The sequence below is a fragment of the Lampris incognitus genome, chromosome 5 (genome assembly GCF_029633865.1).
Source record: "Lampris incognitus isolate fLamInc1 chromosome 5, fLamInc1.hap2, whole genome shotgun sequence".
Lineage (NCBI taxonomy): Eukaryota > Metazoa > Chordata > Actinopteri > Lampriformes > Lampridae > Lampris > Lampris incognitus.
This window is the reverse complement of record NC_079215.1, coordinates 35,787,544-35,806,731: the sequence shown is the minus strand read 5'-3', so window position 1 is coordinate 35,806,731 and position 19,188 is coordinate 35,787,544. Positions and strand designations below refer to the sequence as shown.

The 19,188-nt window shown below is 43.9% G+C and overlaps 1 protein-coding gene across 4 annotated transcripts in view; it reads left to right on the top strand.

Annotated features, from left to right (window-relative positions):
- ctnna2 (catenin (cadherin-associated protein), alpha 2) overlaps window positions 1–19,188 on the top strand; it is a 732,381-nt gene that overhangs the window by 121,238 nt on the left and 591,955 nt on the right. For 3 of the 4 annotated variants that reach the window (XM_056279505.1, XM_056279506.1, XM_056279504.1), the window contains exons 3-5: window positions 4,977–5,143; window positions 6,218–6,337; window positions 7,933–8,199. In XM_056279505.1, coding sequence (XP_056135480.1) covers window positions 4,977–5,143; window positions 6,218–6,337; window positions 7,933–8,199 — 554 coding nt within the window. The remainder of the gene's footprint in view (window positions 1–4,976; window positions 5,144–6,217; window positions 6,338–7,932; window positions 8,200–19,188) is intronic. The other variant, XM_056279507.1, reaches the window with a different exon arrangement.

The following is a 19,188-nucleotide window of genomic DNA, read 5'->3' as shown; positions in this document are numbered from 1 at the left end:
TGAAGGCAGCTAATGGAGTCGGGGGGGGGGGGGGGAGACATCAAAGATTCCTGATTGAAACCCATTTGCTTTGGGCTTTACTGTGGTGCCGTCAGCTTTGGCAAGAGTAACGACTTTGATTCCCCGAGTTGTTTACCCCACAGTTACGTGTCGTTAAAGCTTCGACTGTCTTCGCTGGCGAGGCGCCCTGCTGCCTTTTAGCTCCGCTCAGATGGCCGTCTCACAAGCAACTACTGTGCCGTTTTACACATGGTCACACCAAAGCTGCTGGACAGACATTAACACCCCATCCTAAACGAATTGTGACAAATTGTTTTTGGTTGTGTTTCTCTCCTCTGCACTGAGTGGAAGCCAATGAGCCCCAACACAAGTCACACATTTGTCTCCGGAATGGAATTGGACCCCATGTTCAATACCATTGTCACCAGAGAGACTGAGTAGAAACTGTGTGGAAATGTTCAACCCATATTCCTTATCCGGCATTGTCTGTTCCACTTGGCCAGTGGTGTTGTTAAAGACTGAATGAGACAATGCCCATGCCCAGGTCTTCTGAGGCGTGAAATTGATCAGTGGCCTGTAGGTCCGCAGCATAGGCTGCATGAAGATGGATGTAGAGATCTATCATTTCCACAATTGTGTGTAAGCCATTGTTCAATTATTGGCAACAAATGAAATGTGCTTGTAGACTGAAGGTTCTACTTTAAATTCGCTTAGCTTGTCTCTGTTGGTGTTTATGCTTGTGGGCAGGACTTGTACATTGTTACTTGTACTTGTTACCTGCAAATCTCTCTCCTTCATGTCGCAAATGATCAACTGCGATGCCCAGGACAAGCTGACCTTGAACTAAAAAGCATACTAAAAGAGTCCATAGCAGATCCATAACAGATCAGCAAATGAAACTGAAATCCTCACATTTCTTATCCTATTAAGCAGCTACTGTTACAGAGAGATTTGGCATGTTTGAATGGAAAATAAATTCTTTGTACCCTACAGAACTCTCTCCTGCTGATACACAGCTACTCGTGTGCGAGCAGTCTCTCTCTCTCTCTCTCTCTCTCTCTCTCTCTCTCTCTCTCTCTCTCTCTCTCTCTCTCTCTCTCTCTCTCTCTCTCTCTCTCTCTCTCTCTCTCTCTCTCTCTCTCTCTCTCTCTCTCTCTCTCTCTCTCTCACTCACACACACATAGTTACAGGAGGTGACTACAAAGTACCCTGGCTTCCTGTCCCTATGATGCACATTTTCTGTCAGGTAAATTTCGATGGAATCCTCTCATATGCACTAATCGGAACAAAAAGACAAAATAGCCCGTTTCTAAATTCCTGTTTTATGATTTAAAGAGCCCCTTCAATGAAAATCACCACGTTAACATGTGCATGTGGTGTTAGGGTACTGTTATAAGACATATCAGGAGCAAAATAAGCAGTCGATGCCATGGCTGAGCATATCTACTTTGAAAACGTAGTGTACCAAGGACAGACTCAACAAAACAGTCTAGGGTGTCCGGGTAGCATAGCAGTCTATTCCGTTGCCTACTAACACGGGGATTGCCGGTTCGAATCCCCATGTTACCTGCGGCTTGGTGGCGCCTCTCTACAGGCACAATTGGCTGTGTCTGTGGGTGGGAAGCTGGATGTGGGTATGTGTCCTCATTGCTGCTCTAGTGCCTCCTCTGGTCGGTTGGGGGCGCCTGTTCGGGTGGTGGTGGGGGGGCTGGGAGGAATAATGTGATCCTCCCACGTGCTACATCCCCCTGGCTACACACCTCACTGTCCGGTGAAAAGATGCGGCTGGTGACTCCACATGTATCGAAGGAGACATGGTAGTCTGCAGCCCTCCATGGATCGGCAGAGGGGGTGGAACAGCGACTGGGATGGCTCGGAAGAGTGGGATAATTGGACAGGTACAATTGGGTAGAAAAAAGGGGGGGGATGATTCAGACAGGCAGGGTTTCATACGTCCCAAACCTAAGGAACCATTCATGGGCGAGGTGGTGTTCAGTAACGGGATTGGTTACGTATCATTTCACATACCATTATGTGCACCCGCTTCAGCACTGCGAGCCAGAGAAGTGGTGTCGTTAATGTTGCCAGCTTTAAGTTTTGCTTTCTGCTGCAAATTTACAAAAGGAGAAACGGTGAGCCTTCATTTATTACCAAAGGATCTGAAAATCCAAGAGAAATGGGTGCAGTTTATTTGGAAAAATCTTAACATCCCAGCCAAACTTCCAGAGAAAACGTGAGTTTGCAGTAGCCATTTTTAAGAGCACTCTTTTGAAAATGTATCACAAAAACAGGTGGGTTTTGCCACAAAACTCATATTGAAGCCCGGCGCTGTGCTATCCATTTATCCTGGGGACACAGTAAGTATGAGCCGATGTGTTGGTCAACCAGTATATTTATTTTTCCTTCTATTTCGACAGAGACTTTGTATGATCATCAAAGCGTTTATTCCTCATGGCGCATTGAGTGTTTATCTTCAAAAGGTAGATAACTTGTCAGAGCTGGCGAGCGGGACCAAGGTTTATCTCACATTAGAAACACTTTATTAGCTGATGGATAACACAGTCTGATACGTCCACTTGTACGCAACTGTGGCGAGTCTGTTGCCACGAGGGGGGTTGGACAGAGAGACGGAGGCAAATATTATCAGTCACAGTTATATTTATTATGTCACATACATACAGTAATGAGAAGTAGACAGAGCCGGCCACAGGCACGGAGAGCTTTCCCAGTCTTTCCCCGGCCCACCTTGCTCCCCTCCCTCCCTTCCCCGGCATTGCTTTCTCAGGGTGACAGCCACTCGACGGCGGCCCCAGCTGGCACTGTCTGTGGCACAACATTATCTCTCTCCGTCTGTCTCGGTCGTCTGGCACATTCACCTCCGCCCGGTGTGGCGGTGGTGGTGAGGCTCCGCTTGCCATTCTCGGCCTAGAGAGCACACCAGAGGCTCAGTGGGGAGGATGAAGGCTGCACAATCGCATCAACTTGCCGCCTCCTCTCCGCTGGCGCTAACAAGCCACAGCGACCCTGTCCAATTTGCTTCTTCGGAATTGGTTTCCCGTTTGAACATGCACGGCTGAATTACTCCTATAGTACCACTTGCTATTGTGTAGTGTACAGTAGCAAGCAAAACAGAAAACAAGCAGAAGTTAGTGTTTGATGAACACTGCGGGGGGGGGTAGATTTAAATTGAGGGTGGGGATAATTTGCATATTCCTAGATTCTGGATTTATTTTTTTTTACGAGGGAGGAGTAGATGTAATTTTCAGGATTTTAACTAGATAATTGAACTTATTTTGCAGAAAAAACACATCAGACTATTTATTATTTCAAGCAGAGCATTTTGTATGTCTTAAACATGACAGGAGGGGGACTTAAAATGGTGTAACTTCGTTTGGTTTTGTAACTTCATTACACAACAAACAATATTCTGCAACTTAAACAGGGAGGTTGTCAGACTGAGCTGCAATCACAGTAGTCTTCTGAGATCAATAGAGGCATTTATTGTAGGTTTGATCACCAGCAAGCACTTTGTCAGAACGACAATATAATGTATAAGGTAATAGCACCCCAAAACTTCTCCCCTCACCGCTACACCTCCATATCATCTCCCCGTCCTCCCAGAAACTCCAGTAAAAGCCAATGGTTCACACTTCTAAGGCTTGGAAACTTCCAGCACTAGAAGTGATCTGAGGCTTATTGTCTTCCTCCCTGACATTGGCTAAACAACTGAATGAGCTGCTGAGCAAGCCCCTCTGTCACAGTGACACCTCTATTTTCCTCATGTTCTCCATCCCAGCACATTTCACAAAATGTATTGAATGACATGGTTAATAGGCCTGTCCAAGACAGGTTGTTAGTCAACAAACACGATCTATATCTATCTATCTGTCTGTCTATCTATTTATCCATCTATCTAGCTATCTATACATCTATCTATCATTGGTTAACCATTCTTGTATATGATCAATTTAAGCTATAAATAGTAATTATTTTGCAGCTCCTTTTTTGTATCCCTTGGTACCTCTGTGATTAGTGAGGTGGTCTTAAGGTCACGGATGCTACCACCTCGAGCTTTGAGTCAATGAAACGTTCTGAAGGTCCCTTTTTCCAAACGGCACATTTAAAATAGTCTCGTGGTCCACACACAACATGGCTCTTACACTTACACAAATCCTTTCTGTTGGTGGTGGTGGTAAACAGGCTAATTGTGAACATGGTGCACCTTCAGCCAACCAGTGTGTTTCTCCTAGTGAAGGTCATTGTACCACACCCTCTTTAAAAAGATTACCTCCTCCATGTCACCCTGAGCTCGTCATCTCACCTGCCTATGTGCTGTCCTGATTAAATTATAGATGCTGATTTCCAACTGCAGAGAGACTCGATAATCAGGCACTCAGAACCGTCACTCTCTACTAGCTCATTACCGGGCCAGACAGAGTTATGGCTGCACATAGCAATAGCCTGTATAGGTGTGTGTGTGTGCGTGCGTGCTCAGAGTGCCTACCCCATCTTTGTGTGCATTTCCTTTTTATGTGCTTGCTTTACTTTGTCCTTGGCTGCTTTCATTCCAGTCCCTAAGGATTTAGTGTCATGTTACACCTGGAACAACTGCAATAGGTTCTATGTATTTGTTTTACATGAATCAACAAACGCTAACAGGCTTCTTGGGACACAGAGATCTCCAGAGATATCCAGAGAAATCTCATTTTGGCTTGCTCTGGTCCTTGGGGATGTCAGAGTGCAGGCAGGGCGAGATATAGGAGCTGGCCTGTGGGACTTAATAGAGGACTCATGCCTGGGTCTTGTGGTTGAGAGGCAAAGATGAAAACTTCCTAGTGAAGAAACAATAAATCATCACATTATTATTGCTCCTCTTTTCTCTCTCTCTCTCTCTCTCTCTCTCTCTCTCTCTCTCTCTCTCTCTCTCTCTCTCTCTCTCTCTCTCTCTCTCTTGCTCTCTCTCTTTCTCTCTCCAGGTGAGACAATGCGTATTGCCTCCTCTGAGTTTGCCGATGACCCGTGCTCCTCAGTGAAGCGCGGCACCATGGTGAGGGCCGCCCGGGCTCTACTGTCAGCTGTCACCCGCCTGCTCATCCTTGCCGACATGGCCGATGTCATGCGGCTGCTGGCACATCTTAAAATTGTAAGTATAAACAACAACAACCCATCTATGCTAACTTATTTAGCTCGAGTCTCACGCCACATAAAGTGTTTGAATCAACATTCTCCTGAGCGGTTATTGCTCTCTCATGCACACTTTAAGTGGCTTTGTGGTTGGTCAGATGCTGTGGCAAGGAGTCTGGCTGTCTCCACTGGTTATTCCACCAGGATGTTGTGGTAATCCACAGTATTACCAGTCCCTTTCATTCCCAGCTCTGCATTAGCATATAGATAAGGTATAGAGGAGTATCCAGCAAGCACACATCTGATAGCCCTGTTGCCATGGTATGATTGAAAACACACCACTATCGTACCTAATCCCCAGATTTAGAAAGTCGGTTAGGTCCTCAAGAGGGACATTATTTAAAGTTACCAGCAATCAAAATAAGCAGTGGTAGGATTTCAAGCAGTCTCACACATACACAACTAACACATCCTTGCTTGTGTCCCTTCAACTTTTTCTCTTTCTACTTTCATTCACATGCTTATGCACATGTGCACCGATTTCATTTTTGATGTCCATAGAGGGGCTTAACAGCTGCCAGTGTAAGCCCTGCCATCAAAGGCCACATAAAAGTTATCTCTCCCCTTCTTTCTTTCTCATTATGGCTTGCTTGGCACTTCCATTAGAGACTGAGAGTAGTTTAGAATAAGAATGGGCCTGCACTGGGATGGAGATAGCTGAAATGGGGTCCATTTTTTAAACTTGTATGTTAATGGCCACTGTCTGTTTTCAGCCTGGGTGCAATTACATTGGAGGGAAAATTTATTTTTATTTGCACCATTCAAAGAATCTAATTGTTTATTACGTATTTCTCTCTCCACATTTATCACTAAAGACTTGTTAACCAGCTGGAAGCCATGCAGTTATTTTTAGTTATGGCCACTGGGTATTTGGATAGTCACAAATGTGTTTTATGTGTGTGCATAAACATGTGTGTGTGTGTCCGTGTGTGTGTGTCCATGTGTTTGCGTGTTTGTGCACGTATGTGCTTGTATGTGTCTGTATTTTGTCCCTGTGTGCTTATTTGTGCATGCATTTTTGTGTGTGTGGCAGGTGGAAGAGGCCCTGGAGGGAGTGAAGAATGCGACCAACGAGCAGGACCTAGCCAATCGCTTTAAGGAGTTTGGGAAGGAGATGGTGAAGCTGAACTATGTAGCTGCCCGAAGACAGCAGGTAAACGAGGGCAGCCATCTACTGTCTCCTTCCGTTAGCTTAAAATGCTCCTGACTCGCCCTCTAGTGTCACTAATGCATATGTAGTATGAAGTTCTGTCCCGTGAGAAATGGCCACCGCAGGAGCACACGCTCACTCTGTTTCTGTTTTTCTCTGTGCTGCATGCGCATACACACTCATACACATGCACACAAACCCTTCGCTCTCTCTCTCTCTCACACACACACACACACACACACAAAGTTCTACATACCTCAGAAATCAATAAAATAGTGAGAATTTCTTCCAGTGAAGAAGATAGTATTGAACACTACAGGACACATTAGTGCTGAATGACTTCATGTTGTTTTAGAAAAGTGCTATTAAAATAAAGTTATTAGTATTATCATGATTGTTGTTCATTCATTCATTCATTCATTCATTCATTCATTCATTCATTCATGCATTCATTATCCAAACTGCTTATCCTGCTCTAAGGGTCACAGGGATGCTGGATTCTATCCTAGCAGTCATTATTATTATTATTATTATTATTATTATTATGTTGATTAGCATAGATAAGCTGAGCTCGAATCAAAACGTAAAACCATCTGCATTTGCAACAACTGTGTTACAAAGCCCACAGTCCTGCCAAAAATGCCAAGCATCGCACAGGTAGTGTGACCTGTTTTATTTATGTCACCCAGCAAGTGCTTGTTCCACCAGAGAGGGTAGGTAGAACAAACACTCTGTGTTTCAATGTTGTGGCGGCTGTCTCCTGGGAAGAATATGCCAAAAAAAGAACACAACCGGAGTCTTCAAGATTGCACTTTAATTGCAGCTTGATGTTTATTTTGGCTTCATTTGATTTTATGATGTGTGTCCCTTAATGAGGAAATGTTAAAATTCACTGGGCTCAATAAAACACATCACTGTATGCAAAAAGGAGTGTGGATGTTCTGCAGCACTCCTTGCACTCCAGAGCAGTGCATCTCTGCATGTGCATTGAGATTGATAGAATTTTCTAATCTCTGTTTGACCTGTCAAATGGTGCAAACATCTCCCAACAGTCTCAAACTAGCCTTGACACCACTCATTTTAAGAGCTGGCCAGCAGATGGTGGTGTACTGTTGTGGGGGGGCTGTCAGCATGGAATGGAAATGAAAATATGGCCCCACACGGCCACATAAATGAACACTGCAGTCTTTTGGGCCAGTTTATAATGAGTCACACCCTGGGGGCTGCAGCACAAAGAACAGTTTCATGAGTTTCATCAAACCTTTGCATATCATGAAGGCTGAGGTAAATAAAACCCCTCAATTTGTTTAATTGGCAAGTACACTGAACTATATGGATTAATCCCCCTGGCTAATTACAGATCTCTAGCCACTGTTAAGCCAGTAATTGTGTTGCTCTAAATAATCTGACATGAATCTCTTTATGGTTAGTCTGGAATGCCTGTTGTTGATAAACCCTTTAAAATGTGTGCTTCTGAATATGGCGCAGGGCTCTCTTGTATTCTGTTATTTCCATAGTTCAAATCTTCTTTGGAAATTAACCACAAACAATTGTTAACTGGAATACTGGCCTGTCTGGAATATTCTGCCTTTCATTAGGAGCTGAAAGACCCTCAGTGTCGGGATGAAATGGCTGCGGCACGAGGGGCCCTGAAGAAAAACGCCACCATGTTGTACACTGCCTCTCAGGCCTTCCTGCGCCACCCTGATGTGGCAGCCACGCGCGCCAACCGAGACTATGTGTTCAAGCAGGTGCAGGAGGCGATAGGAGGAATCTCCAGCGCTGCCCAGGCCACCTCGCCCACTGACGAGAAGCATGGCCATGCCGGCATCGGTGAGCTGGCTGCTGCCCTCAATGAGTTTGATGTAAGTCACCAAAGTTTCCTTTGTATTTCTGTCATGCTTGTTTCACGCTATAAGTTTCTATTCACCGGTGATAATACTCAGTTGCTTGAATAGAGTCAAGTTTCCTCCTGTGGCGATATAAATGTACATTTGACTGATGTTGACAGAAAAAACAAAAGGGCCTGCAGTGTTAGCGATGATTCCTGGTTTTACAGCCGTATTCCCATAGCCTTTCAAAGTAAGACACCCCAGCAGTAAATAAACAGTTTACTTTATTAGCTGTAGGGAAGAGGACCTTCTAATGACCACACTCCCATTTATGACTTCGTTTGAAACCGCTTTCATGTGCACACAGCATGATAAACCACATGCTTAGTATTTCCTGGACACTGTATTTCAACTAAGACCACTAGATGGCACTGTTTAATCTTGTGACGCAATTGGAAATACTGTATCACCATGTAAATGCGACATATACACCAAAGCGACTTATATGTTTTTTTCCCCCTTGCAACAATGCTTTTTTTTGGCTGAGTGTGCCTTATACTCCAGTGTGATGTGTAGTCCGGGAAATACAATAGTTAGGAATCATTCATTTATAATTTTCATGATTTCGAATAGAGCATGTAGAAATTTTCATACTGACATGACACTGTAAACAAACTTGTTTGCTTTCACACACAAATGCACACAATGACGTATATGCATGCACAAAACCTCACATTTTGTCTTGTTCTGTGAGTTTTTTTTTGTTTTTGTTTATATCTCAATGATGGTGTTTCATCTGGATTTTTGCATGATATTTTATGTGCATATAAATTAGAGGTTTGGACATTTCTCGATTCTTAAGATGCATCATCATGCGAATGTGGACAATTCTGCAACAAGGAGTGACAGAACATAATCATACAAAATTATAGCCTACTAATGTTGATTGTTGATTTACCGACATAGTTCTGACCATAAACAATGCTGACTAGCGATCCGGCGGCGTTATACCCATGACCAGCTCAGCAGCATCCGGGAAACCAAAGTCTTTGGGTTTGGGAGGGAGTATGGTTGCAAAGCTGAAGCTTAAAGGAAGTGATGGAAGAGCCCCACCAGGAATGGAGCCTTCAGCTTTATTTGACTCAACACGGGAAATTTCAGCTGGCCGGACACGGAAAGGACTAACTGATTGATAGCCCTTTCTTGATTCTGGGAGTGATGGTGTATGGCCATTCTTTGTTGGTGAAGCAATCTGTGTTGTTAATTCCGATAACAAACGACCCCGGCATTTTAACTAGTTACACGGCCCCATGCGGTCATTAGTCCAACTTCTTAGATTGACAAGTGGTGTTCAACCATGCGAGACTGAGCAATAATAACAGGTCCGTGATGCCCTGAGATGTCAGGGGCTGCGTGTATCTGCCCTCCGCCGATCCCTGATACTCATTACGAGGGGGGTTCAGCGGGTTACCTGCACCTCTCCATGGAGTTTTTGATATTTGCCACATTCAGGAAGTGTCCTTTCTTAGAGCTGCTATGTGAAAACCTTATTATTATTTTTGTAGATTACAGCACACTTGTAATGCACTGCAGAAGGATTTATGTTTTGTTTTTGTAATGTTGATGTATTGAGGTGGGTCACACAGATACTTGTATTGAAAAGATGCAGCTTTTTATATTATAGGCTGCTGTTGTCTGATGTTTGAAAATACTTCTAATTAAAAAGGGAGCTCAGATTTATCGGACTGCTTGTATTAATTGATGAAAAAGTAGCCATATGCAGTATATAGAAAACTGAGGATGCGATACATTGAGATGCATCAAGATGCATTGAGCACTTGAATCGTTGTCAGGTGAATCGTAATTGAACCATGAGGCCAGTGAAGATTCACACCTCTTATATCAATGTCATTCTGTTGCCAACTTTTTTTTTCCTCCAATTCTGCATATGAAAGTGACCATGCCAAATCCTCTTCCACATGACGCACAATAATTTGGGAGTTCATGGGGCATAATGATTGCATACTTTTATGTACTAATTTGTTTGGGCTATGACAATTGAAATGCAGTCTCTAGCCTTGTTTTCACACACACACACACACACACACAATTAGAATTTTGATTTTTGGCTGCAGATTGATTGCACATGCCAAATGTTTCCCTGAAAGAATTTTCTTATCACGTTTAGAAAAACTAACAAATATAGTGTTATTATCTGCCGCCATCTAGAGGCCATATAGTGACAGTGAATCCAGTGTGACGACGAGGATATTTTAGTGGCAGTTTGTTCAGTCTAGTAATATTTATGTTTTAGTTTTGAGCTGATTATCATATTCAAACCAGCTAATAATAAACAAAATTCTAGAATCAGTTAATAAGCAAGCAAGTGAACAATGTTGACATCAGTTTTAATTAATATAGGTGTAATAACAAGCACCCAGTGTTACAAACAGCCAACATTTTGACAGTATGGATTCTACTAGTAAGTGACCTGCAACCAAGTTGCGGTGATCATGACGTTTATTAGCTATCCACCCGTCTAAATCTCCCTCCTCTTCATCCTGCCAGCTAACCGCCTTCCCCCTGCCCCTAACCCCCCCCACTCCAACTCCCTCCCCCCAAATGCTCAGAATCATCTGAAATACCGAGAAGTGGTTTTTAGCCATTTTTAGAGAAATGCATATTTTGCATATTTATGCATAATAATGCATAATTTTAATTTTCTGGGATTTTTCCCTTACTCTCTGAGACAATACCTACCACCTCCAAAAGAATTAGGATCATAAATGCTTTAGTTTTCGGTCCCGCTATCTACACTAACACACACACACTAACACCACACACACACACATTCCGAAAATATATGAGTAGAAGGTGCGAAAGTACCCACACCTGTACGACACATCACAGAGAGGATACATACCACCGTCTCTTCAGTTTATTTTCTTGTAGAGCCAGCAGGCAAGAGCATCTCTTCCTCGTCGTCAGTGTCGGACGCCATGACAGAAGTGTAAACAACACGCAAGCATTGTGGGTAATGTAGTGTTTCACGGACAGTTTTACAGGAAACTACAACGCGGAAGTGCGCTCGACTATGGAAGCCCAAATGACTGCGGACATTCCTCGTGGAGTCCGCTCCGCGTACTTTCCGCCCGAGTTTGTTTGGGCCTTTAAATGTGATTCATCAGATAAGACACTCGGACACTTCCACGCGCGCAACAGCGGACAACTTTATTGTTCGTCAGACCAGCCAAAACTCAAACCGCCCACACGCGCTGATTTACATTCAAAAACAGACAACTTTATTGAGTTCACTTCACGTGACAGCCGCCATATACGCCCGTGCTCGACCCATGCAAATGCGACTCTTACGTTGTGGCTTATTTCACGGACGCTCTCTATTTCCAACGCTGCTCGCTGTCTCCGACCGCCATCCAGCAACCCGTTAAGAACGCGAGGTTTGTGCGAACAGCGGAAAGAGCCGAGGTGTGACGTAGCCAGAGCCCGCCATCTTGTTGAACTGCTCAGGATTATGAAGGGATTCCACATATTTTATGCATATTCTGCATATTATGCACAATTTTAATTTCCTGCTATTTTTTCTAGGTGCCCCTCATCATCCCCAATAACCTCCAAAAAGAAGGCCCCAAGTGCTTTAGTTTGGCCGTTTATAGACTCCCACACAGACACACACCAGACACACATTGTGAAAATACGGGAGTCGATGGATTTAACTTATTAACATATCAGCTAGTTGTCATGCTCATAAAACAAGGAAAACACCCTGTAACAAATAACTTCTTGCTGAATTAGAAATAATTTATATGTTTTAAGATATTCATCATTTCTATTTAGCCCCAGTATGTGTTTTGCCTTTAAAATGATGACTGGGGTGTCTTGGTGGCGTGGCCAACATGGAGCTCACTGGTTCGAATCCCCCAGTTACCCCTGGCTTAGTCATGCGTCCCTACAGACATAATTGGCTGTGTCTGCAGGTCGGAAGCTGGATGTGTGTATGTGTCCTAGTCGCTGCACTAGCGCCTCCTCTTGTCAGTCTTGGCTCCCGTTTGGGGGGGAGGGGGAACTGGGGGAGAATAGCGTGATCCTCCCATGCACTACGTCCCCCTGGTGAAACGCCTCACTGTCAGGTGAAAAGAAGCGGCTGGTCACTCCACATGTATTAAAGGAGGCCTGTGGTAGTCTGCAGCCCTCCCTAGATCGGCAGAGGGGTTGGAGCAGCAGCCGAGACAGCTTGGAAGAGTGGGGTAATTGGCGAAGTACAATTGGGGAGAACAAGGGGCAAAACTTTTTTTTCTTTTTTTTTTTTGATGACTAATACCCTGATCTGAATGAATCACAGATCAAAATGACTTTTAACATGAGTTTTGGTGACATTAATGAAAATAAACTGATAATTCAAATATATTTTGCCACACACATAATTTCATAAGAAAAACAAATAAGAGGTCCGCTTGTGCTTGACAGTTATTCTTTTGTCTTTCCTGTATGTGGTGTGTTGCATTTTTACTCTTCTGGCTACTAGGTGTTATATACTGCAATTATTTTACAACATTTTAGCACAAATGAAGGGGGTCAAACTCCTTGTTCGCACATTATACAGTGGCAAACAAAGGCGGCTCTGACTCTGTAAAGGCAAATTATAATCGGTAATTACATTTGTCCCTGGTGAGGGAAGGGCTTCGGACTAACGTCAGTGCACTGTGAGATGCTCTGTGGAGAAAATAGGCAGGGTCACGGGGTCTTTGACAAACGTCACTGAAGAAACCGAAGGATGAGAGCACTTCCCTGTTTTGGATAATGGCAGATATCTGTGACACCTGTGATTTATGTGATGACCTCTGGAATACACAGGTTGCAGTATGGACTCTGTTATCAGATGATGAGTATACTCTTTCCAAAGATATGAGCTTCTTGGGTAAGATCAAATATAAATTACTGGTAGGAATAATGCGTTTATGTGTATTGTAAGTGGGTTCTGGAGTGCGGCTTATATACACTCGTTCATATGTCTTCAGCCCCTCTTGTTGTGACTGCAGATGTTTTCAGATTTGTCCATTCCGTACGTGGCTTTGTATAAGATGTTTTGATGGGGGGGGACAATCTTGTTGTGTGATGTTATTGAATGTGTCCATCCCAAATGGCTGTCGGATTGCTTAAAGCAGTATGTGAGGGACCCCATGTGGTATCACTTGGACACTGCAAGTAGCCCATATTTTTACACTTAAATAAATGTGGAGAAATTGCACGTAGGGGAAATTACCAGAGGTTGTTCAGACATTAGCACATTATATAAATCTAGATGTAGGAATAGTAGACAATCCACAGCTGTGGTGTTAAACAGGCTTAGAAAGAAGCACATTATAATTTTTTCCCTGAACTCCTGCTCTTCCATTCTGCATGCAACAGTTTTATGTAAAAAAGAGGGTCGGGAGGAGCAGAGAGAAGAAAGAGCTAGAAAAATTTTATTCTAGAATAGCAAAAGAACAACATCATTTTGCTCAAGCTGGCAGGCAAACGGACAGAAATTATAATGAGACAAATTACCCTTTGCTCAGCCCTCTGTGCTTGGCTGGTTCATGGATAATCCCTAACTCACCATGGAGAAACACACTGGTCAGATCCACCAAGAATAATAATGACCTGATATACAAAGCAATGTCAGAGCACGTGTACATACATGCACACTGTATGCTCACAGATGCATGTGCACGCACTCTCTCTCTTACCCATACACACACACACACACACCTACCTTATGTTGCATGTTTTGTGCCTGCCCTATAATACATCTACTCATGTGTCCTACACACACACACACACACACACACACACACACACACAGAGTTTGTATTCAGTAATGAAGTCCCTCTGGATGATGCGGTGTCATGATGGCATCCATCTGTTTTGGACTAGTGTTGTTTAGAGAATGAATCCTCTTCCTTTGATTGTGGAAGCTCTAGTGGATCAACGGCTAGTTGGACCACAGGTAGAGGGCCGGTTGAAGAAAAAATCAATCCATGCCTAAAAGACTAGATCTGTGGCGGCTTGTGATTGTGTTACTAAGGTGCTGTTGTTTAGCAGATGAGTTATCCTCACTGCAGAACAGAACGGATAATTTTGGCTGTGGCACTTGACTGACTCCTCTCCTTTCTATTTGTTCTTAAATGGTTCCTTTTTCTAGTTCCTTTTCACTGAGACTCCACATGACACCCTCGCTGGAAGTGCTACAAGGCATGGAGGCAGATCTGTCAGAATATAGACCGCCTACTATTAGGGTTCTTTTGTTATTTTGTAGTTTTAGCACGGTGTTGGGAGTCAATCTCATCTCTGTGCATCATCCATACATCCATCCATCCCTTATCCAAGCCACTTATTCCAATCGGAGTCATGGGATGCTGGAGCCTATCCCAGCAGTCATTGGGTGGCAGGCAGGGAGACACCCTAGACAGGCCGCCAGTCCATCACAGGGCGGACACATTCACACCTAGGGACAATTTTAGTACGGCCGATTTGCCTGACCTACGTCTTTGGACTGTGGGCAGAAACCGGAGTACCCGGAGGAAACCCACACAGACACAGGGAGAACATGCAAACTCCACACAGACAATGATCTGGGATGACCCCCAAAATTGGACAGCCCTGGGGTTCGAACCCAGCGCCTTCTTGCTGTGAAGCGATCTCATCTTAGTGCATCATGATGCTTCCTAAAGTGCTGTGCTATTGTCTGTAATTAAACTCTGAGGACGTGCTCCACCGGGGTAAAGGTTGATATTATCATGATAAGGCACTTTGCCTTTTCTCTCCACCCTGTCCTGATGTTACAAAACAAACCAAGGATCTTTCTGAAGGTCGATGCAGGCCAACCCATCAGGGAACTAAAAATGGCAAAGACTTTGAGCACCTTGCCTTCACCCGCTCCCAAACATGTAGAGTCACTGACACAAAGGTTAGACAAAAATGCTAAATGCTGGACCCAGACACTGCTCCACAGCTGGGGATAAAGGGCAGCATATGAATAAGACAAGGAGAGGATGACCTAATCCATGCTTTTCCGCTGGCAGTAAGAAGTTGTTCAGAACGAGTCAACTGCAGACATTAAGATGCCTGATATACAGCTTGACAGAAAGAGAGATGATCTGTATTGATTTATGGTGAACAAATTTTAGTGTCTCTTGGCAAATACCCCCATTCAATCTTTCACCTGCAGCAGTCTGAATTTATGCGATAATGGGGACATGAGAGCGACTCAGTTCCACCCCCTTGTAGTTATTTGAGTGCTTTGTGAAAGGGGTCAGTTTTAACTGAAGTCGGAGACTGCGTGCTGGGCAGTCTTCATCATCACATACTGACGCCGTCTGGAGATCTGAGCTTAGGGAGACAGATGGGAGGAAGGCCCTGCGGGTGTGAGGGTGGAGACCCTGTAGTATACCAAGGCTTAGAATTTTAGGTCACACAGCAAACATGGATACAACAGTTCCATGACGTTTAATGCACGATAAAAAAGGTACTAAAAATGATTCAGGTTGCTGGCGCCCTGTGGCAAATTATACAACATGACGTGCACTCTCAAATACGGAGGGTGGTGTATTTCCACATCAGCCATGCCAACCTAATAGACAGAGAACACAGGGTGTGGGTGCCTGTGGGGTAATGCAGTCACCACTATCCTCAATGGAGTAGGGTGGTTTGCCTATGTCTATCACTATGGAGCAGCCTCTGGTATTTGTGCTCAGTTTGTGGAGAGGATTGGTCTCTGTCAGGCTATCGCTGTGTGGACATGAATAGACAACCTGCACCGCCCCCCCTCTCTCTGCAGCCTTTTTTTGAATGCTTATACTCTATGGTTGTCTCCCTCTTCCTAACCCTTGGATAAAATAGCACACACCTGATAGTACTAGGATGTTTAAAAAAAATAAACAAAGAAGGGGGGAAAAAAGCACAACATCTCATTGTGTACACATATACCTTCTGAGTTTGCAGAAATCCAAGTTACAGTTTGATGACTCAGGAAATATAACAGCGTACCAAGGCAGGACTGGCCCCAGAGCCTCTGCCCCCTTTTGTGTTCTGCTGGCTTCTGTTAGATGATCTAAGGGGATCTTTGAAAGATGTGTCAGGTGCTCTTTAAGACAATTGCATATGCATCGAAAACAATAGCTGTAAGCAAGGCGGTCCCTCTTCTCAACCAGCCAATAAAAAGTGACTTTTCTTTTTTTTTAGCCTGGTTAGCTTTGTTCAAATCTATTGATAAGGCCGTCCTTGCAACTTAGCTTGCAACTTGATAATCTGTTGGGGCGGCATTGCATCTCTGGGGCATCCTATTTTTCTTTAACTGAATCAGCACATGTAGGTGTTGAAAGGCGCATCTATTTTCATCTTGAGCCGCATGTTGGAACCCTGCATTTTAGTCAGCAGGTGGCAGTGTTGAATAGCTTTTTGTCTTCATCTTTTTTTTTTTTTAATTTATTGCTCCACACTGTCTTTCCATCTTTATTCCTTTTTCCTGCAAGTCCTTAAAAACAGAAATTTGTAGTCTGGCTCGTTTACTGTTCAGAGCAAGGGCCTACATCACCTCGTGTGTTTTTTTTAACATTAATGAGACAGAGGCCATCTTGCTGGTATAGGATGTTTTTTTTCTATTTAAATCCTTAGGAGGAGCTGTGTCAAAGAGAATATTCTACACTGGAGTTTGCAAGACGCAGCTTTCCTATTTTGACCCCGTGCTGCTTGTTCATCGGTTAGCAGTGCCTTCCTCTGATCCGTATTCCTGCAGAGAGGAGACAACTCAGTCAGCAGTCCGGTCCAAACACCCCCTGACACACACACACCCTCCCTCCCTCACTGATCTATCATCACATCCCTCATACACCCACAGCTACCTGCCATTAAACCACTCTATAGCAGCTGGCAAACTGCTGTGCAACCCATGATGCGACACACACACACACACACACACACACACACACACACAGAACAGAATGACAAATTCAAACAGACAATATACACTTTCATTCAAATGCAGTGTAGACACTCATGCAGCGATGGGAGGATGAGAGTGGAGCATTGCTTTCAGCCCGCGGCAGAGATTCAAATCACTCTGGATCGTTTTACCTCTACTCTCATTTCCATCTGTTTATGTTTGGGATTTTTCTCAATTTATTTATCATTTCATTTTTTTAACCTTCCCTACCAGATACCCATCTTTTCTTACTCTTTCTCCTTCTCTCTCTTTCTACCCCTCTTTCTCCTCGTTGCTACTGTGCATACATGCAGTTAGTCTCCACAGAGATGTTCAAAATGGCTGCATGTTTAGATGCCCACTCCAGGCCCATTGTGGGACAACATGCATGACTCTCCTCTGCCTGTATGATGAGTTTTGTATTCATAGTTTGAAAGCGTTTGCCGGAGCTTAAGCCCTGCCTCTGCATACATTGTGCTCCATAACTGGATTTGGTCAGCCGCCCAGCAAAAGCGTGTTTGACAACCAGCTCTTTTGAATCCTGCTGGGAAGTGTCTTTTACCGCATGTGGCATTGTCTGTGTGCCGGGACCTGTTGTCGACAGCAGCAGGGTCAATCAGTTGCTCAGCTGTTGGTTATTGTTTAACACATGGAGACACTTCTCCGCATACATTCAGTGTCCAGCATGGGACACTCAATCAATATCATGGCCATCAGACAAGTGACTGGATGAGAGACTATGGTATCTCTCGCTCTCTCTCTCTCTCTCTCTTGCTGCCTTACTTTATCTTTTTTCTCTTTTCACTTATTTTAATTTTCCTCAGTTTTTGTTTTTGTTTTTTGTCGGGACAAAAAGTTCCTGCAGTGTTTTTTCCCTGTACCATGTATGTATGAGCTGCATACGTGATAGTTGGGGGCAGTGCATGACAGTAGCTGCCCAAAATACTTTTTTTTTTTTCCTCTGGCTTGTTGTGTAAGGGTGCATGAGACCAAAGCCTTTTTCTCTCTGAGAGTCAAGCAGCCACATAGCAGCTTCACTCTAATTTATTTAGATGTATTCCAGACCAAGGAATAGCTTTCTCACTAATTGCTGTATCAATCTGTGCACTCGTATCCATTGTCACATTTCTCTCTCGCTCTCTGTCTCTGCTGCTTGCAGGGGCAGTAGCTCAGGAGGTAGAGCAGGTCATCTGGTAACAAGAGGGTAACCAGATCGATCTTCGGCTCCTCCTGGTAAAAATGTCGAGTTGTCCCCGAGCAAGACGCCTAACCCCTAAGTGCTGCTGATGAGCTAGTTGTTAGAGCTAGTTGTTACCTTTGCGTGGTTGACACCACCATCGGTGTATGAGTGTGAATGTGAGGCATTAATTGTAAAGCGCTTTGAGTGGCTGTTGCAGCTAGATAAGTGCTATATAAAATGCAGTTCATTTATCATTTTGCATGTTCATATGCATGCACGCACACACACACACACACATTAGTTGTGTTTCCATTAATTGTGAAGCAAATTTCAAGCGAACTTTTGAAATGTTGAAAAAAAGAAAAGAAAATGTGAATTAGGCACGTTTCCATCAACTGGTTTGGAGTGAATAAATAAATTAGGCCATGCAAAGTGTAGTTTTATCAGAAGTTGGTGGTATATGCTACGTTACGCATGGCTGTAATAAATGGAGTGGAAGAAGTAGAGGTTGCGAACCGGGAATGAAACGAGTCGCTTCGGCCATCAGAACTTATTCGGCAAAGGTGATTCTGTTTCCCTTTAGTGCATTAAATCTTTTGAAAAAGGCAAACCACCTCAAGCGAACGTAAAAACTGTTTTAATAATGATAATAATAATACTAATAATAGGAGCAAAATCCTCAAAGACCCAAGTGTGCAGGATATGTGGTCAATTCCAAGAAACCATTGACCATATTGTGGGAGGATGCCCTGAGCTGGCCAAAACTGAATACCTACAAAGACACAACAAGGCCGCCACAGACCTGCACTGGAACATCTGCAAAGAAGTCAACATCAACGAAAGAAAAACGGTACGAGCACAA